The sequence below is a fragment of the Leguminivora glycinivorella genome, chromosome Z (genome assembly GCF_023078275.1).
Source record: "Leguminivora glycinivorella isolate SPB_JAAS2020 chromosome Z, LegGlyc_1.1, whole genome shotgun sequence".
NCBI lineage: Eukaryota > Metazoa > Arthropoda > Insecta > Lepidoptera > Tortricidae > Leguminivora > Leguminivora glycinivorella.
This window is the reverse complement of record NC_062998.1, coordinates 30,016,142-30,032,846: the sequence shown is the minus strand read 5'-3', so window position 1 is coordinate 30,032,846 and position 16,705 is coordinate 30,016,142. Positions and strand designations below refer to the sequence as shown.

At 37.9% G+C, this 16,705-nt stretch overlaps 1 protein-coding gene across 2 annotated transcripts in view; it reads left to right on the top strand.

The window, feature by feature from the left end:
• The first annotated feature begins 10,055 nt into the window (after nt 1-10,055).
• Nucleotides 10,056-16,705, top strand: part of LOC125241141 (ecdysone-induced protein 78C-like) — a 28,338-nt gene continuing 21,688 nt past the window's right edge. For both annotated transcript variants that reach the window (XM_048149474.1, XM_048149473.1), the window contains exon 1: nt 10,056-10,216. In XM_048149474.1, coding sequence (XP_048005431.1) covers nt 10,090-10,216 — 127 coding nt within the window. In that variant the 5' untranslated portion in view covers nt 10,056-10,089. The remainder of the gene's footprint in view (nt 10,217-16,705) is intronic.

Genomic DNA, 16,705 nt, shown 5'->3' with positions numbered 1-16,705 from the left:
AGGTAACCTTTTACTTGAAACCGCATAAATAATAAAAGTTACCCATAGGAAGACCTCCAACAAGTTTATGAATTTCATGATGAAACGTGAGTCTGGCTTGAGGAGAAAAATACTTTTAAATTGCTTACGCAACCCTCTCAGCGAAAGAACGAATAGCTCTTGTTTTTTGGAGGAACTCGTGCAAAACAACATTTTGTGACACGTAAAATAATTTGTGTTTGTCTTTTTCAGTAGCTTGTAGATCTAAAATCGATTATTTTGCAATTAATTACGCCTGCCAGATATTTTTCTTTAACATAATATCCCCTTATTCATAAATGTTCACTAAAGTTATCAAGCCGATAAAGTTCGTTTGTCCCTTTCCGACGTATTGGTGTGATAGAAAGGGACAAACGAACTTCATCAGGTTGATAACTTTAGTGAACGTTTATGAGTAAGGTTTACAATGAGTGACATCTTAATCACGTCTTTGTGTAAGTCCTATATCGTAACGTATTAATTAGTTTTCATTTCTTTACAGATTCAAGGAAGAACCTCTTTCACCAGAATCGGAGACTTTGGCAGGTGAGTGTTAAATGCATCCATCCAGTAATGATGATTTAATGTGTGCTTAAGCTTTCTACGCTTTATTTTATTTATTTGGCGAACATATAAGCATCTACTGCATAGTATATGCCAGTGACGTCAGTGCCAGATATGACGGTTGTTCAGACAAACATCCCTTATTTAAACATTACGTGTTACTTGTATATTTCTAATGATGCTACTAATAGTTGGTTGCTTGATATAAAAGTATTTTTTTTGAATTTTCGACTTATTGTTTTCGTTTATAACCAGTATGATACATTTTTTTTCCGCTACTGTATACCGTGTTTTTATTGAATTCCATAACTTAGGCATATAGTTTTACCATTAGAAAACAGAATGGAAAAGTTAGTTTTCTTAAATTCGTATTTTTTTTTCTAAAAAAACCATACACCTCCTATAGATATTACATCAATTGCTGTTGAGAAACGGGCTTTACAATTAACTCACACTAAGTAAGTGTTAAAACTATGACATGTCAATCTCATATATGTATATCAAACACAAAGCCCGTTCCTTAACAGCAATAGATGTAACATTTATCGCAGGTGTATGGTGTTTTTCAGAAAAAAGTTATGAATAAAAAAAAACTCTATATACCGAAGTTAACGGAATTCTGTAAAAACACGGTGTATATTACCCAGGTCAAAGAAAAAATCGGTTAAAAAACAATTGTGTCGTGAAAGCACTGAAAACGAATAGCTTGTTGAAAGAATGTTGCAGTGAGATATATAATGCTGATTTATTAATTACGTGCGGTAAACTTGACTTATTGCTTTTCGATTGGAGTTTTTCGACACAGTATGAACATCCTGGCTTCGCCTCAGCCGCAGCGCAGACTTGTAGACGACTTTATGAATAAGGTCAGTCGGGATAATAGTAACTACGGGGCAATTGTAACTAATCGAAATATCTTCCATATTTTACATCATTTACTGTAGTTCTATATATGTCCAGATAGCGCATAAGCTCTTTCATCATTTCATCGTAGATGGTGTTGATAGTCCTAATGATCTCTGATCTACACGACCGTGAAGTTTTCGACGAAATTGGTAGTATGCGCATGAGAGACAGCCTCTCAAACATTCCATAAAAAATATGGTTTTAATGTAATTTAAAAAAAATCTACAGTTATAATTATAAACTTTTTTATGTTTGTATGACTGTATGTCCATCAATCTTCTGATTTTCATGTTTTAATAGTATTTAAGCGATAGTTTAAATTACCCCCTTAATTGCGATGGAGGCTTATTTCGACTATTTGGTAGTTTAATTGCCCCGCCATATTTTATATGAAAATCAACAACACTAGTGATGTACTCGGTTCGAGGTTTTGAATCGATATTAATACCTCATTTAGTGACTCTGGCTCTGGAAAGGGCTAAAAGTATATTTAATTGAACGTCATTGTGTATTATCGATTATTTTATTGGTCTGATTATGAACAGAGAATAAGGTGTGCGCGGGTACACGGTATGCACCTATAGACATAGTATCGACAGATTTCTAATAGCGACCAGTTTTAATTATCCCGCTGACATCTTGTAAGTGTTTTTTTACACAAACCGACAGACCTACATAAAAATGAGTGTTTAAGTTAGGTTCCTTACGTTTTGACAAATCACATGATATCCGGTTTACCAGTGTAAGTTCACCGTAACGAAACTTATTATCAATAGTTGGAATTCCCCCTCCGCGGGATAATTATAACTATTTCGGCCATCTCATATAAAAATCGTATTTTAAAGTATACGGAATCTTTATTTTTGGATGAGAGCCAGATGAAATAAAACTAATCTACAGTGTGAAGGCAATCAATTGTAATTAAAATTACCGTTGATAGTAGTTTTAGGCAGTCAAAGTTGTACTTTATATTTTAGTAGTCGCAGTTGCGTGTGCATCAGAATGACTGACCAAAGTGGCAGATCGATGTTGGAGTACCATCAGCATTTACTACCTATTTGCTACTATTTACTACCTATATTGACATATTTGCTACCTAAGTTAGAAAAAAGATTTTCCAAAAATAATGTGGGCAGTCATTCTGACGTCAGGATGACTGCCCAAACTGAGTATGTCGGGGTTGGACCCCCTAATTTGCAACTATGTATATACTATGATTTACTACCTATTTGCTACCTACACATATACTTTTTTCAGATTTTTTAGGTAAAAAATAACGATTTTATGAGCAAAGTATTATTTTTAGAGATTTCTTCCATAAAGTGGGCAGTCATTCTGACGTCAGGATGACTGCCCAAACTGAGTATGTCGAGGTTGGACCCCCTAATTTGCAACAATGTATGTACTATGATTTACTACCTATTTGCTACCTGCACATATATTTTTTTCGGATTTTTTAGGCAAAGAATAACGATTTTATAAGCAAAATAGTTTTTTTGTAGAAATATGTTCCATAGAGTGGGCAGTCGTTCATACTTCAAGTTGGGCCCCCTAATTTGCAACTTTCTATGTCCTATGATTTACTACCTTTGCTACCTACATATAATATCTATATATTCTCATTTTATTTTTTTATAAATAAAATCTGAAAACATACATAATATTATGTAGGTAGGCAAATGGGGCCTTGGGGCCTATATTTATTTCATTTTATTCAATTTTTCATATTTAAAAAAATCTGAAAACATACATATATTATGTAAGTAGGCAAATGGGTAGTAAATCATAGGACATAGAATGTTGCAAATTAGGGGGTCCAACTTGAAGTATGAATGACTGCCCACTTTATGAAACACATTTCTACAAAAAAACTATTTTGCTTATAAAATCGTTAATCTTGGCCTAAAAAATCCGAAAAAAATACATATATGTGCAGGTAGCAAATAGGCAGTAAATCATAGTACATACATTGTTGCAAATTAGGGGGTCCAACCCCGACATACTCAGTTTGGGCAGTCATCCTGACGTCAGAATGACTGCCCACATTATTTTTGGAAAATCTTTTTTTTAACTTAGGTAGCAAATATGTCAATATAGGTAGTAAATAGTAGCAAATAGGTAGTAAATGCTGATGGTACTCCAACATCGATCTGCCACTTTGGTCAGTCATTCTGATGCACACGCAGTTGCCCCGCTTGACCTTACACAGATAGATACTCACCTCGAATAGTTTTAGCAGTTCGCTCTTCGGCCCTAATTTTAAAAACAGATTATTCTTGCCATTTTTAACCAGAAATACATATAGGTCAGTTTGGTTTAGATTGAAGATGGTAGAATACATACACGGTGTAACACAAGGAAACCGAAAGATTTTAACCACGCATTTCTGAGGCCAAAAGAAAGATTAAATGTTATATGGTTAGAGTAGGAACTACCTACTCCTTCTACATTTGATAAAAATAGATCCAGCAGTTTTAAATTATGTGTACTATTCATGTGCAAGTGAGTATCTAATATAGCACACTCAATGAAGCCTATCTCGCGGGAAATAATTCGTGTATAGGCGAATTTTGGCATAGTTGTAGGGAATGGTGTTCTAATCCACATACTCAAAGTACTGATGGGTAGGGGAGGAGCTAACGGGTGGAGGGGGGTGTAAAGGTCCCTTTTTTTAGTTTTTCGCGAATAACTCTTAAACTGTGGCACATAGCAAAAAATGTTCTGAAACACAAGTAATCTCCATAAAATTATCTACAAAAAAGTGTTATACATTTTTTATCTGGGACCAATCGTTCATGAGATATGGAAGGGAATAGATGGACAATAAAGGAACAAACTCATTTGTTTATGAACAATACGTTTATTCTTATAGAGACGCGGTAGCGTGTCAAGCCAGGTTCAAGTAACAAAAGTAGCAAGCAGCACCGTGTGTAATATTACACGAACCGTTTGGAGCCACATTTGACCCCCTTCTAACTCAAAAACTATTTCACATAAACGTGTTATAATGCAACGTAAAAAGAAACCAACGCGCGTAGTAAAAGTATGAGCTATAAGCGCTCCTCAATAAGCCCGGTACTAGCAGCCCGCCTTAGTGCGTTTTCACATTATCCGATCCGATATCGGATGTCGGAAGGATTTCAAAGGTAAAAATCCAAGACGGCGCCTTAAATGTACGGGATATCGGTCCTACTTCCGATATCGGATCGGATAATGTGAAAACGCACTTACCCCACGCGCGCGCGCAGCCCTTTATAAGCCACCGCGCGGCCGGCGCTCGCTCATCCCAGTCGTCCTCAAAACGTCGACGTAATACCGCCCCACAAGGATGGGGCGCGACCAGATACAGCCCTCACAGCGCCCAGCGCGGAAGGGGCTACTCACATCCCTGCAGGGGTGTTGAACGACATTACAGCAGCGCTCGCTCAGTTTGTCTCGCGCAGCGATCCGATCACATTGTAGCTGACTTGACGAGCAAACACAGAGAACCTCCTATAGAGTACCAATATTGTAAATTTAGTGCGCGGTACAAATCACCAGTGCTTGGGGCGCGAGGAGCGGGAGGGGAATGTGTTTAGCGCGCTGCGATTGGTCGTTTCAAGGACGGCGGGCAGTCGCGCCAGATAAAAAGGGACAGAAGTATGACTGTCCCTCTACTGTCGCGTAAGTAGCCAGTGTAAGTTGACCTATGCCGGCTCTGAATAAATTATAAATATGACTTATTTGTGGAATGTAATGCCGTCTGTTTTTAAATTTGAGCTTGTTGTTACCTTTTCACACCATTTCACACTACAGGTGGACATCTTTAAGGCATCAAAATACCCTTTTTCAATTTTTTTATTGCGAAAAACACGCGCTGCTTTCGGGTCGGTTACTTGGTCGCTACTGATCGGGCACGGCGAGCGCCCGCGCTTATATCATGGCAAATACAAGTAAGGCTGGTGGCCGCGAGTCGTCTTGTAATGGATGTCTATAGGGGTTGGTCTGTGCGAGCAAAGCATCACGACCGCCCGGTATTGCTTTGATGGGATAAATTCATAAATAAAATTCCTAACTATCTTCCGTCTCGTATACCTACGTTAAATACAAAATATTTGTACGCCTGCATGCTTGAATATTGAATGCACGTGCTAAACTTATTTTAGAAAAATTTTACTTATTGAATCCGAAAAAAAGGCGTACAAATATTTTTGTATTTAACGTACAATTTATTTACCACCTACTGAATGGGGATGAACTAGAAGAGGCGATGGAATATTAAAGCCAGTGACAAACCAACGACCCAGTGGCACCTGACTCCATTCTCAAAACTATATTTTGCCGATGCAAGACTGGGTGTGGGGTGCGATGCCGCTGCCGAAAAGCAGGAATTGCCTGCTCCAGTGTCTGTGGTGTATGCTCGGGAGCATGCACTAACGGAGCTCCCATCGAAGTAGAGACGGAAGATAGGAATTTTATTTATGAATTTATCCCATCAAAGCAATACCGGGCGGTCGTGATGCTTTGCTCGTCAAGTCAGCTACAATGTGATCGGATCGCTGCGCGAGACAAACTGAGCGAGCGCTGCTGTAATGTCGTTCAACACCCCTGCTGGGGTGTGAGTAGCCCCTTCCGCGCTGGGCGCTGTGAGGGCTGTATCTGGTCGCGCCCCATCCTTGTGGGGCGGTCTTACGTCGACGTTTTGAGGACGACTAGGATGAACGAGCGCCGGCCGCGCGGTGGCTTATAAAGGGCTGCGCGCGCGCGCGGGTAAGTGCGTTTTCACATTATCCGATCCGATATCGGAAGTAGGACCGATATCCCGTACATTTAAGGCGCCGTCTTGGATTTTTGCCTTTGAAATCCTTCCAACATCCGATATCGGATCGGATAATGTGAAAACGCACTAAGGCGGGCTGCTAGTACCGGGCTTATTGAGGAGCGCTTATAGCTCATACTTTTACTACGCGCGTTGGTTTCTTTTTACGTTGCATTATAACACGTTTATGTGAAATAGTTTTTGAGTTAGAAGGGGGTCAAATGTGGCTCCAAACGGTTCGTGTAATATTACACACGGTGCTGCTTGCTACTTTTGTTACTTGAACCTGGCTTGACACGCTACCGCGTCTCTATAAGAATAAACGTATTGTTCATAAACAAATGAGTTTATTCCTTTATTGTCCATCTTTTTCCTTCCATATCTCATGAACGATTGGTCCCAGATAAAAAGTGTATAAGACTTTTTTGTAGAGAATTTTATGAAGATTACTTGTGTTTCAGAACATTTTTTGCTATATGCCACAGTTTAAGAGTTATTCGCGAAAAACTAAAAAAAGGGACCTTTACACCCCCCTCCACCCGTTAGCTCCTCCCCTACCCATCAGTACTTTGAGTATGTGGATTAGAACACCATTCCCTACAACTATGCCAAAATTCGCCTATACACGAATTATTTCCGCCGACGGACAGTTAAATGTCTTCGTTAGGCGTGCTAATAGGTTATAAAATAAATAAGTGAAAATGCGCGGACATTCCCAATATGAATACAGCGTTCGACTCGACTACACTGAACTGTAATAGATAAGAAAAATTTAATTAAAGGCCATATTTATTACTACAAAAGGAAGAGCTTCCATCTAGTCTTAAATTCTAACATAATCTCGGCTATCGGCATATCTTATGAGACAGGCTAACCAATCCACTAATGGTACTACTGCCTTTGCAAAACTTCCTTGTTTCCTGCAAATTAAATGGAGCTTTATTCGCTTTCCAACACGAATCGATTTGTAAAGTTCTCTTCTCAAAACACGTTTGATTAGATATGCGAACGAGTCAACTATTAATGCTCCTTAGAATCGACGACTTAAGGTGCGTTTTAGTTAGCTCCGGTCATCTAACAGCTATATCCAGTTCAGTGACCTGCGTAAAGGTTTGCTTCCTGCGCTAATGCCTTCGCCATAGAAGCAGCACGGCTTTTTACGTGAGCGGTCACCGCGGGCCGCAGCCAGCGTGAAGGCGCACTCACGCACGCGTGTGCGACTGCATTTTGCCCGCAATAACAAGGCTCAGCTCGTGTTAGCATTTTTTTATTCACTTATACATTATGTACTTATTAAATAGATAGCATGTACTTAATTACATAATTACATTACATATGAGAGGACCAATTTGAACACTATAATATCTCGACAAAATTTGGCTAAAACGCCTTAAATCTATTGGACACAGTTACCTACATTATTTTTACGAGACTTATTTTCTAAGAGTAGGTAAAAGAGTTTACAGTCAAATACAAAAAAAAAGTGGCGACAATTTAAAAGTGGAGTAATGTAGACGTTGCTGGCATTTGCATTAGGGATTCTATAGCCATCTACTGATAGCCCAGCTGTGAAAGTTGCAAGCATACCCATATTAAATTTATCTCAAAAACGATATGAAAATGTTAACTGCAATATAGATTTGACAGCGCAAGTCAGCGACAAAAATGACAATTTTAGCCGTGGCGAGCGCTGTGATCGTTTTAGCTACCCCCTCCACCCGCTTTGCACCCTGCCAATATCCGGATATTTTATTCGGTCGCAATTTTCAACCAATTATCTTTTTAATTTTATTATTTAATTTAATTTAATTTGTTCATATGTTTTTTGTTTTTTTTTTCTTTTTTATTTAATATTTGTACACTATACAGTGGAAAGATAAGTCGGGCCCTGGATGGAAACTAACCTTAAATCTAAGTGTTTTTCAGTACCATTTTCTACGCGTGGTCGGCGTGGTATACGGCTTGCTATAATTTTGTAATCCATATTTTTGAAAAGTGCCATAATATTAACGAAGTCTTTATTCATTACAATACGTTTTAACATGAAACATTTTTCTCCTGTTACCCTGGAAACAACATCGAAACTCGATTATTCTTGACCGATTTCCTGCACAGTTTCAAATCGGTCAGCATTATATAATCATTTGAAATTCAATGGTTTCCGTTTTTTTGATAGTTTTTTGTGCTGTTCGGCTTCCGTCTGTTAGATACATAAAATACATACATCGATAAAACAATACCTATCATGAATTGGTCCTTTAAGGAGTAGCTAATAAATAGTTAAGTAATAGGTTAATTATCTTCGTAGAGAGATCGTTGTTGTTGTTGCGTAGGCGGCTGGTGATCGTCAAATAACCCGACTAAAAGAATTTTAAAAATACGTGTATAATATGCGACGTCGAATCGAGAGTGTCGAGGCTCGTTTAAATAAAGAAATTTAACATGAGGAGTGTTAGCATAATAATTATGCGAGTTGGTGTTTTGACGCCGCCGCCGGGTGCGGGTCGCTAACGTCATGCCCGCAACACTGGCCTATAAGAATTACAAATCAACTAACAACTTAAAATTCAGACCATATTTTCAATGTTCACCCGATGTCATTTTAACGCGGTTATAGCTATTAAACTCAAATATATTTGTAAGGATGTATCCGTTACTTATAAATTTGTTCTGAAATTGATTTTAGTTTTAATCGCAAACTAAGAAGTCGCGTTTCACACTTCTATGGACACTGACTAGTTGGGCAAAATAAATAAAGAATAAACTTCAGACTTGAATTGACGCAGTAATTGTCATTAAAAGGGATTCGTCTAAATCGTGTGGCGGAGGCTTTAGGTTCTAAAGCCTCCGCCACACATAGAGCGTTTTGCAGCGTAGCGTCAGCGGAGCGCAATGACGCTGGCAATCCGCGCTCGTTAGTTCCCGCCGGCGTCCGCTGAGCGCAACGCCAGCGTTCGTCCGGCGCACCGCTATCAGTGCCCTCCGCTAACGCTCCGCCTACGCTCTCAAAACGCGCATGTGTGGCTGAGCTTTTAACGGGCCTTTTCAACATGATCATGATCATGTAATAATAATAAAAAATGCGGCGATTCTTTTTACAATTTTGATTACTATAATACGAAATGGTGAAAACGAAATTGCGACTTGTGACAGTTCTGACTGCCTTTCTTTAAAACCCTAATCAATAATCATGACTGGATTAGATGTATGCATGCATATGAGGGTATTTAGGGATTTCTTGATATCGTTTTGCAGTTTTGTTTCTATTAATTACAATATTATCTATTTGATCACACTATATGATATACATAGGTATGTACCTATAGAGTGTATCGCGTAGGTCCTGTCAAAGAGTATTTATTCATTAGTAGCTCCATATTTATATACTGTAAATATTAATATGATTTTTGACTTTAAAATAAAGGTTTAGACTTTAGAGTGCAAAACATTTATTAAGAATATACAAAACAATAGACGAAAGCTTACGATTTACGATGTACAAATAATCGTATTTTATTCCAAATCTTCTTTTGTAAAATCGAATGTTCATTTTATGGAAAATAATGTGACCGACTAGTTGGAGACATAAATGTTTCGAGAAGAGTGCGCTACAGCGCCTACAGCTACAGGCCCCTGGTTGTAGTGTAGATACTGTAGATAATTCGCTTGAGCAGTTTAGTTTGGCGCGGTGCCGGTGGTGGCGAGTTGGCGAGCTTGAGGAAAGCTCAGTGCGCGGGTAGTGACTCGGGCCGGCGCACGGCGCTCGCGCAGCTCACGCCGCCGCACCGTGACATGTGCCGACTATGGACTTGTGGAGCGGCCGCCCGCCCGCTTGCGCCGCATCCCCGCCCTTGACGATCGAGGGCGAAGGGTTCGCTCTCACTTTCTTTGATAAGGACGGTGCCACCCCCCCTCCGCCACCGAAACAAGGTCTGTTGTGTTTCTAATTGCTTTTTTTGTTTCGAGTTGATCAATACAATGTTATATGCTGTTTATGTTTAGGTACTCTAAAGTAAACAATAAGGAATATCCATAAATCTAATGGATAAAACAGTCAATACATTTCATCCAAATAAAAGTAAGCAGGAAAAATCACCCATTACCTATATTATATTTTTTCTAGGGAAAATGTTTAGTGATTTGAAAGTGAAATCGCAAAACATATACTTAAACAATATCATTCAACGTAAATATCGTCATTTTTGGCTACAGCGAATTTTTGTACGTGTATTTTTTTTTTACTGTTTAACGAAACACGATGTAACTAGTCCATTTTTTTCATGTTTTACAATGTTTGCATTGTTAAATAAGAGTGTCCACCGGTTATATATTAGGGTGGAGCGAAAAAACACTTTTCTGGAATTAGCAAACCTAATAGTTATCAATCAATGCCCCTTAGTGTATGAAGCCTTTGTGCAAATTTTCGGCTTTTTAAATCAACATCTTCTGCCTCCGCATTAGGGTTGAAATTTTGAAAATCTCATACAAACCTAAAAATTCAACTTTCAGATAAAAAAAAAATTTCGGCAGTATTATGTTTAGTATATGTTATTGATACATATCATTATGAGAAACTACAAAAAGTTGCGAAAGTAGCGTCAAGAATCGCCAAAGTTTGTCTAGTTTCAGTACATTCGCCAAAATAGCCGCTAAAATACTGAAAATTGGCGATTTTTAACGCAATTTTCGCAATTTTTGGTAGTTTCTTGTAATAATATGTATCAATAATGTATACTGAACATAATACTGCCGAAAAGAAATTTTTATCTAAAAGTTGAATTTTCAGGTTTGTATGAGATTTTCAAAATTTCAAACTTATTGCGGAGGCAGAAGATGTTGATATAAATATCTGAAAATTTGCACAAAGGCTTTATAGACTAAGGGGCATTGATTGATAACTATTAGGCTTGCTAATTCCAGAAAAGTGTTTTTTCGCTCCACCCTATTATATATGGTAGGCGTGTTCAGTGTAATAATGGAAAAAAGGATTAGTTACAATTGTCCCCCAGTCGAGATTTGCCCCGCTGTACCTTATATCTCCCTAATTAAAAGACAGACACTTATAAAAACAGATTCATACTGTAGGTACGTAAGCAATTAAAGCTTATTGATTATTTTTTAGCGGATGGGGAACGGATAACTTTATTTTGATATCTAGAGTCAGACCTAGAGATTTTGATGGCTAACTTTTTGATAATAATGATAATTTAATCAGGTCTGCAGTGCCTGGGTGATCAATTGTGGTGTGGGCTACCAACCTGTCACTGTAATATCACAATTTCGATTTTTTCCAAGCCCTTAATGCTGAAAGTGGCACTGAAACATAAGCAGTTTCCAGTTGCTTTGCTATCCCTTTAGGGAATACTCGTACACGCGTGGGTTTATATAAAGAATCTAAATAAAACATAAGCTTCAATGTACCTACTCTACCGTCAGTCTTGTTTGACATTCGTTTTCGAGCTTTGGACATGAAAAAAATTTCAATACATTGCGTGATTATTACAAAATTAAAAGTGTACTAGAAATAAGTTATTAATTACGCTGGCTGGACTAATGTTTATCACTTTTGTCTGTTAAGGAGTACAACCTATGGTTTAATTTTTTGCTCGTCTTGGTCCGTGTTTACAATATCCAATCGGATATCGGATGTCGGAAGGATTTCAATGGAAAAAATCCAAGATGGCACCTGTAATGTATGGGATATCGGTTCTACATCCGATATCGGATCGGATAATGTGAAAACGCACTTACGGCCCGGCACCTATACGATATGAAAGATTTTTTTTTGTAAATTATTCAGCATTAAACCTTAGATTTTTTAAATAGGTAAGTTTAGAGGTCAATATATCATTTTAGGGTCTGAGAAGAAGATTGAATACTTACCTTTTTTATCTCAATTATAGATGGGCCGAATATGGACTTTGCCGAATACGAATATTCGGCCGAACATTCGGTTCAGCTCTTACCGAACCGAACATTCGGCCGAATTTCCTTTAATGGACCTAACTATGTGCCGAAGTTAACGGAATTCAATAAAAACACGGTGTATATGTATTATCAAGTCTTCTAAATTTGTTGCACGACCAAGTACGCATTTTTGCTAAAAATTCAAAAACACGCTACATTCAAGAACAGAAAACCTATTAAGCAGTTAAGCACAGACCTCTGGGATAAAATGTTCGTAATCATATAAACACGGTGTAATATAGAGCCTAAATAGAATTACCATATTGTTAGGCCGATAGTCCACTATCATATGTTTATCATAGAAATATGATCATAGGCCGTCCTTTTTCTTCACGTTGGAGAAAAAGCGACGCATACAGACCTATGATCATATTTCTATGATACACATATGATATGATAGTGGAATATCGGCCTTGTTCCTGGATAACTGAAAAATATATTTTTATGAAGTACAATTTTCACAATTTGGTCTGATAAACATTTGTAAGGTACTTATATAAAAATTATGTAAATAGGAAAATTTGCAGATCGGTTCTTTTATATTTTTTTTATTTTTAAATTAAAGGAAAAATGGATAAATTCACACCTCCGGCAGGACTCGAACCTGCGACCTCTGGCCTTGCCGGGGCCATTTCGCTTCCAACTGCGCCACGGAGGCCTGCTGGATGTGTGCGAATTTATCCATGCCTTCCTTCAACTCTCAACCGCCTTAGGGTGTTTTTTATATTTTGTTACAACGTAATAAGCTTTAAAATCATGTATATATTTTTGTAACCTATTACAAACCGTTTACTATGAGTTTTGAGTCAAAACTCTGGTAACAGAACTTACAAGGAAAGGTTACTTACAGATCCTAACCCACCGTAACTATATACCGGGTGCCCGGTAATTAATGGACAACCTTTTAACCACCAAGAGGGCACCTTATACTGGTCCAGAAAATCGACACTAAGGTTTGTACCCTGTATATACGGGGTGTTATTTTAGACTACTCTATAAGTTCCATAACATATACCGGGTGCCCGGTAATTAATGGACAACCTTTAACCACCAAGAGGGCATCTTATACTGGTCCAGAAAATCGACTTTAAAGTTTAGTAAAAGTCGCCTGGTTTTCGAGATTTTCACACTTTTTTAAATTTTAATACTACCTAAAATTTTAAAAAGTGTGAAAATCTCGAAAACTAGGCGACTTTTACTAAACCTTATAAAAATCAATCAAATCGGAGAGGGACGGTTGGGTACCTTTCCTGTTAAGTATTACCAATATTTTTTCCCATCACTAGCTCGGAAACACGTGTTTTGTCCTTTAATACCAGCGGGTAAAAACGCATTTTATCCACTTGTGAGTAAAGTAATTTGACCTTGAGTAAAGTCAAATTAACTGCTTTAAAATTGATAAAAGCAGGTGAATCTAGTAATAAAGATGATTTACCACCTGTGGAACTACTGGAAGGCTGTGATAAACGCATTTTTTGCGTTGTAGTTTCCTCGCTGTAGTGAGGGGAAAAGTGTTGTGTTCAGGATTCTATTCTCGAACCACTCGCTTCGCTCGTGGTTCAACTATAGAATCCTTTCACTTGCTCGTTTTTCAATTCCACACTCGGCGGTAAAATACAACTTTGCCCCCTTGTATAACAAATAACTATTTCACCACACCAACGGGAAGGCTTACTTTGCTATTCGAAAACAGATAGCAAAATTGCATTTTATCCACAAGAGTGCAAAGTAATTACATACAAATTTTAACTTGATGCCTTAGCTAGCTGATAGAATTTACCTATAAATGATGATTTAGAATCATAAATATTGAATAAATCGATGGATTTGATTTAGTTTGATGTTTTATCGTCAGTATTTTGTTCGTGTTGGTGTGGTGAAAAATGTTGTGCTTCACTCGGTGGCAAAGTTTGTTTAACCCTCGTGCCTTGAAACCCTCGCAACGCTCAAGATTCCACTTTTTGAACCACTCGCTACGCTCGCGGTTCAATATTGGAATCTTTCGCTTGCTCGGGTATCAATATTGGCACGTGCGGTTAAACAACTACTTTGCCCCCTTGTAAAACAAATCTTATACTTTTAAACGAGCAATTCTTGTATATTTATTTATTTATATATACCGACGATCTCGGAAACCGCTCTAACGATTTCGCTGAAATTTGTTATATGGGGGTTTTTGGGGGTGAAAAATCGATCTAGCGTAGCCTTAGATCCCGGAAAACGCGAATTTTTGAGTTTTTCTTTCGCGTTAGTAAACGTAAAATATGGTCGTTAATTTCGCCGCGCGCGCATCGATTCCGCTTAGCTCAGTCGTACGAGGTCGGTGTAATGTACGCAGATAGATCGTAGGTGTCAGGGTTTCGAATCCCAGCCAGAAATTAAGTTTTTGTTTTTTGTCTTTTTTTTTGTTTTTGTATTTATAAGAGTTTTTTTTATCTAAAGACGTGAAGTATTAAAATAGAACCGAGCGAAGCTCGGTCCCCCAGATATTAACTATTATACGACAGTGAATTTTCATTTTTGTAAAATGATACGATCTCAAAATTCCTTATTATGTCCGTCGGTGGAAAGTCACATTTAATTCACATGATTAATGAGTTCACTAATGACAGTAATGACTAATTTAACACACGCATACTTACATTACAATTGAAATGATGTATGTACATAGGTATAACTAATAAACTATGTACGCATGTGATAGTTATCAATCACCCTTATTTTAGAGTGTTCAATTCAACCATGGCTCTTCACGGCAATAATTGGCGTTGAATTTTCCACATCGTATATTTATGCCATTTGATTTATCACGCGGAAGCAGTGCAAATCCGCACGATCGCCATCGTGCTGCCCATATTCACAAACGTGCCGTTCCCCTGTGATAATATCGGCACTGTCCGACTGTCCCCAGTATAATTTCATCCAAAGACACAACAGGAGTATACGTGATCAGAGATCAATGTTAGGTTGCCATGGCTATAGCGATGCGCTCGGTAATTTGTGAACAGGTCTTGCGTCTTGCACAGACATGGTGGGAGATCACTGCTCCGACTCAGAGTTGTGGCGGGAGGGTGTCGTTGACCGCTAACGTTATGCAATGCCTGTAAGCCTCCGATAAAGACGTCCGTGATATTGCACCTTTATTGTTTAACCTGTTAGTGTTCCGTAACTAGTCTGTTTTTATTGTTCACGTACGAACAGGTACAGGTCTACCTAGAACATCTTTACCAATTATTTTAAACAAGTCAATGGAGTAAGTTTAATAACTAAACATTGCAGTTGACCGTTATGAGGGCAGTGAATGGTATGACAGGTCTTGAAGGTGCTCAGTTAAGATTTAATTTAATTATACAACAAGTTTTTATTGAATTCCGTTAACTTTAAGGGAAGATGCATAAAGTTCAAATACAATCAATTTCTTTAAGAAACTAGCCTCTTAACTCGAAAATTAAAAAAATAATAATGATCACGTATGTGGCATCCCTTACCACTTCCTAATGTTATTTGTTTTGACATGTGCCGTGAAACACCTGATTAAGGTCCTCTCACACTAATTAACCCATTTAATATTTTTTTCGAATTTAACAAAAAGCGATATACAGGGTGATTCCTGATGATGAACCTAACTGCGTGTCGAATTTAACGGAAAGCAAAAAAAACACGGTGTATATTACATATCTAAGTTATAATTCTCTATTGTTCATGTTGATTCTGCAGCAACTTGACTCGTCAGATTCGTTCCCGTGGTGACTTACCACTGGTGCCGGATCTCAGACTCTCTAATGCAGTTATTCCCTCTCATTCGATTATTGATCCATACGACGACGACGAGCTTATTTTTTTTTCTATAACTTATATTATTGGATTTCCTTCTTTAAAAGATAAGAATGGATCACTATTGGTGACGTTCTCAAGTAAAAGGTGTCTTATTGTCGTTTACTATAAGGACGAAATTTGCTTGTCTTTATACTAATTACCTGTTAGTGCGTCCTCGTTCTTAAACGACAATGTTGTATATAGGTATAGTTATGAAAACTAACTATATACATTTAAAAAAAAACACCTTGTCGGCCTACATACCGCATGCAAAAAACAACTGAATTCCGAAAACGTCCCGCATTTTGGAAAACTACCGAAACTTTCGGTGCGAAAGATCGATTTCTCTGAGAATAAATTAAATTATTTGGCCTTTTGGCCTTGGCTTTTTTTCTTTGTATATGACTTTTATTTCAGTTTATAGATCGATTTCTATCAAACAGCTGAAGAACTACCTCAAGGAAAATCACTTTTGGAGTACTCTTCAACGAAATCGACTGATCCGCTGGAGATCTACAATGCTACAGATAAACAAACAGACAGACACTGCCTTCAAACTTATTATAACCTCTATGATAGGGTTATTTCATTAATTGTTTAAAAATGCCACAGTTTCGTTTTCTTTTAACCCCTTAT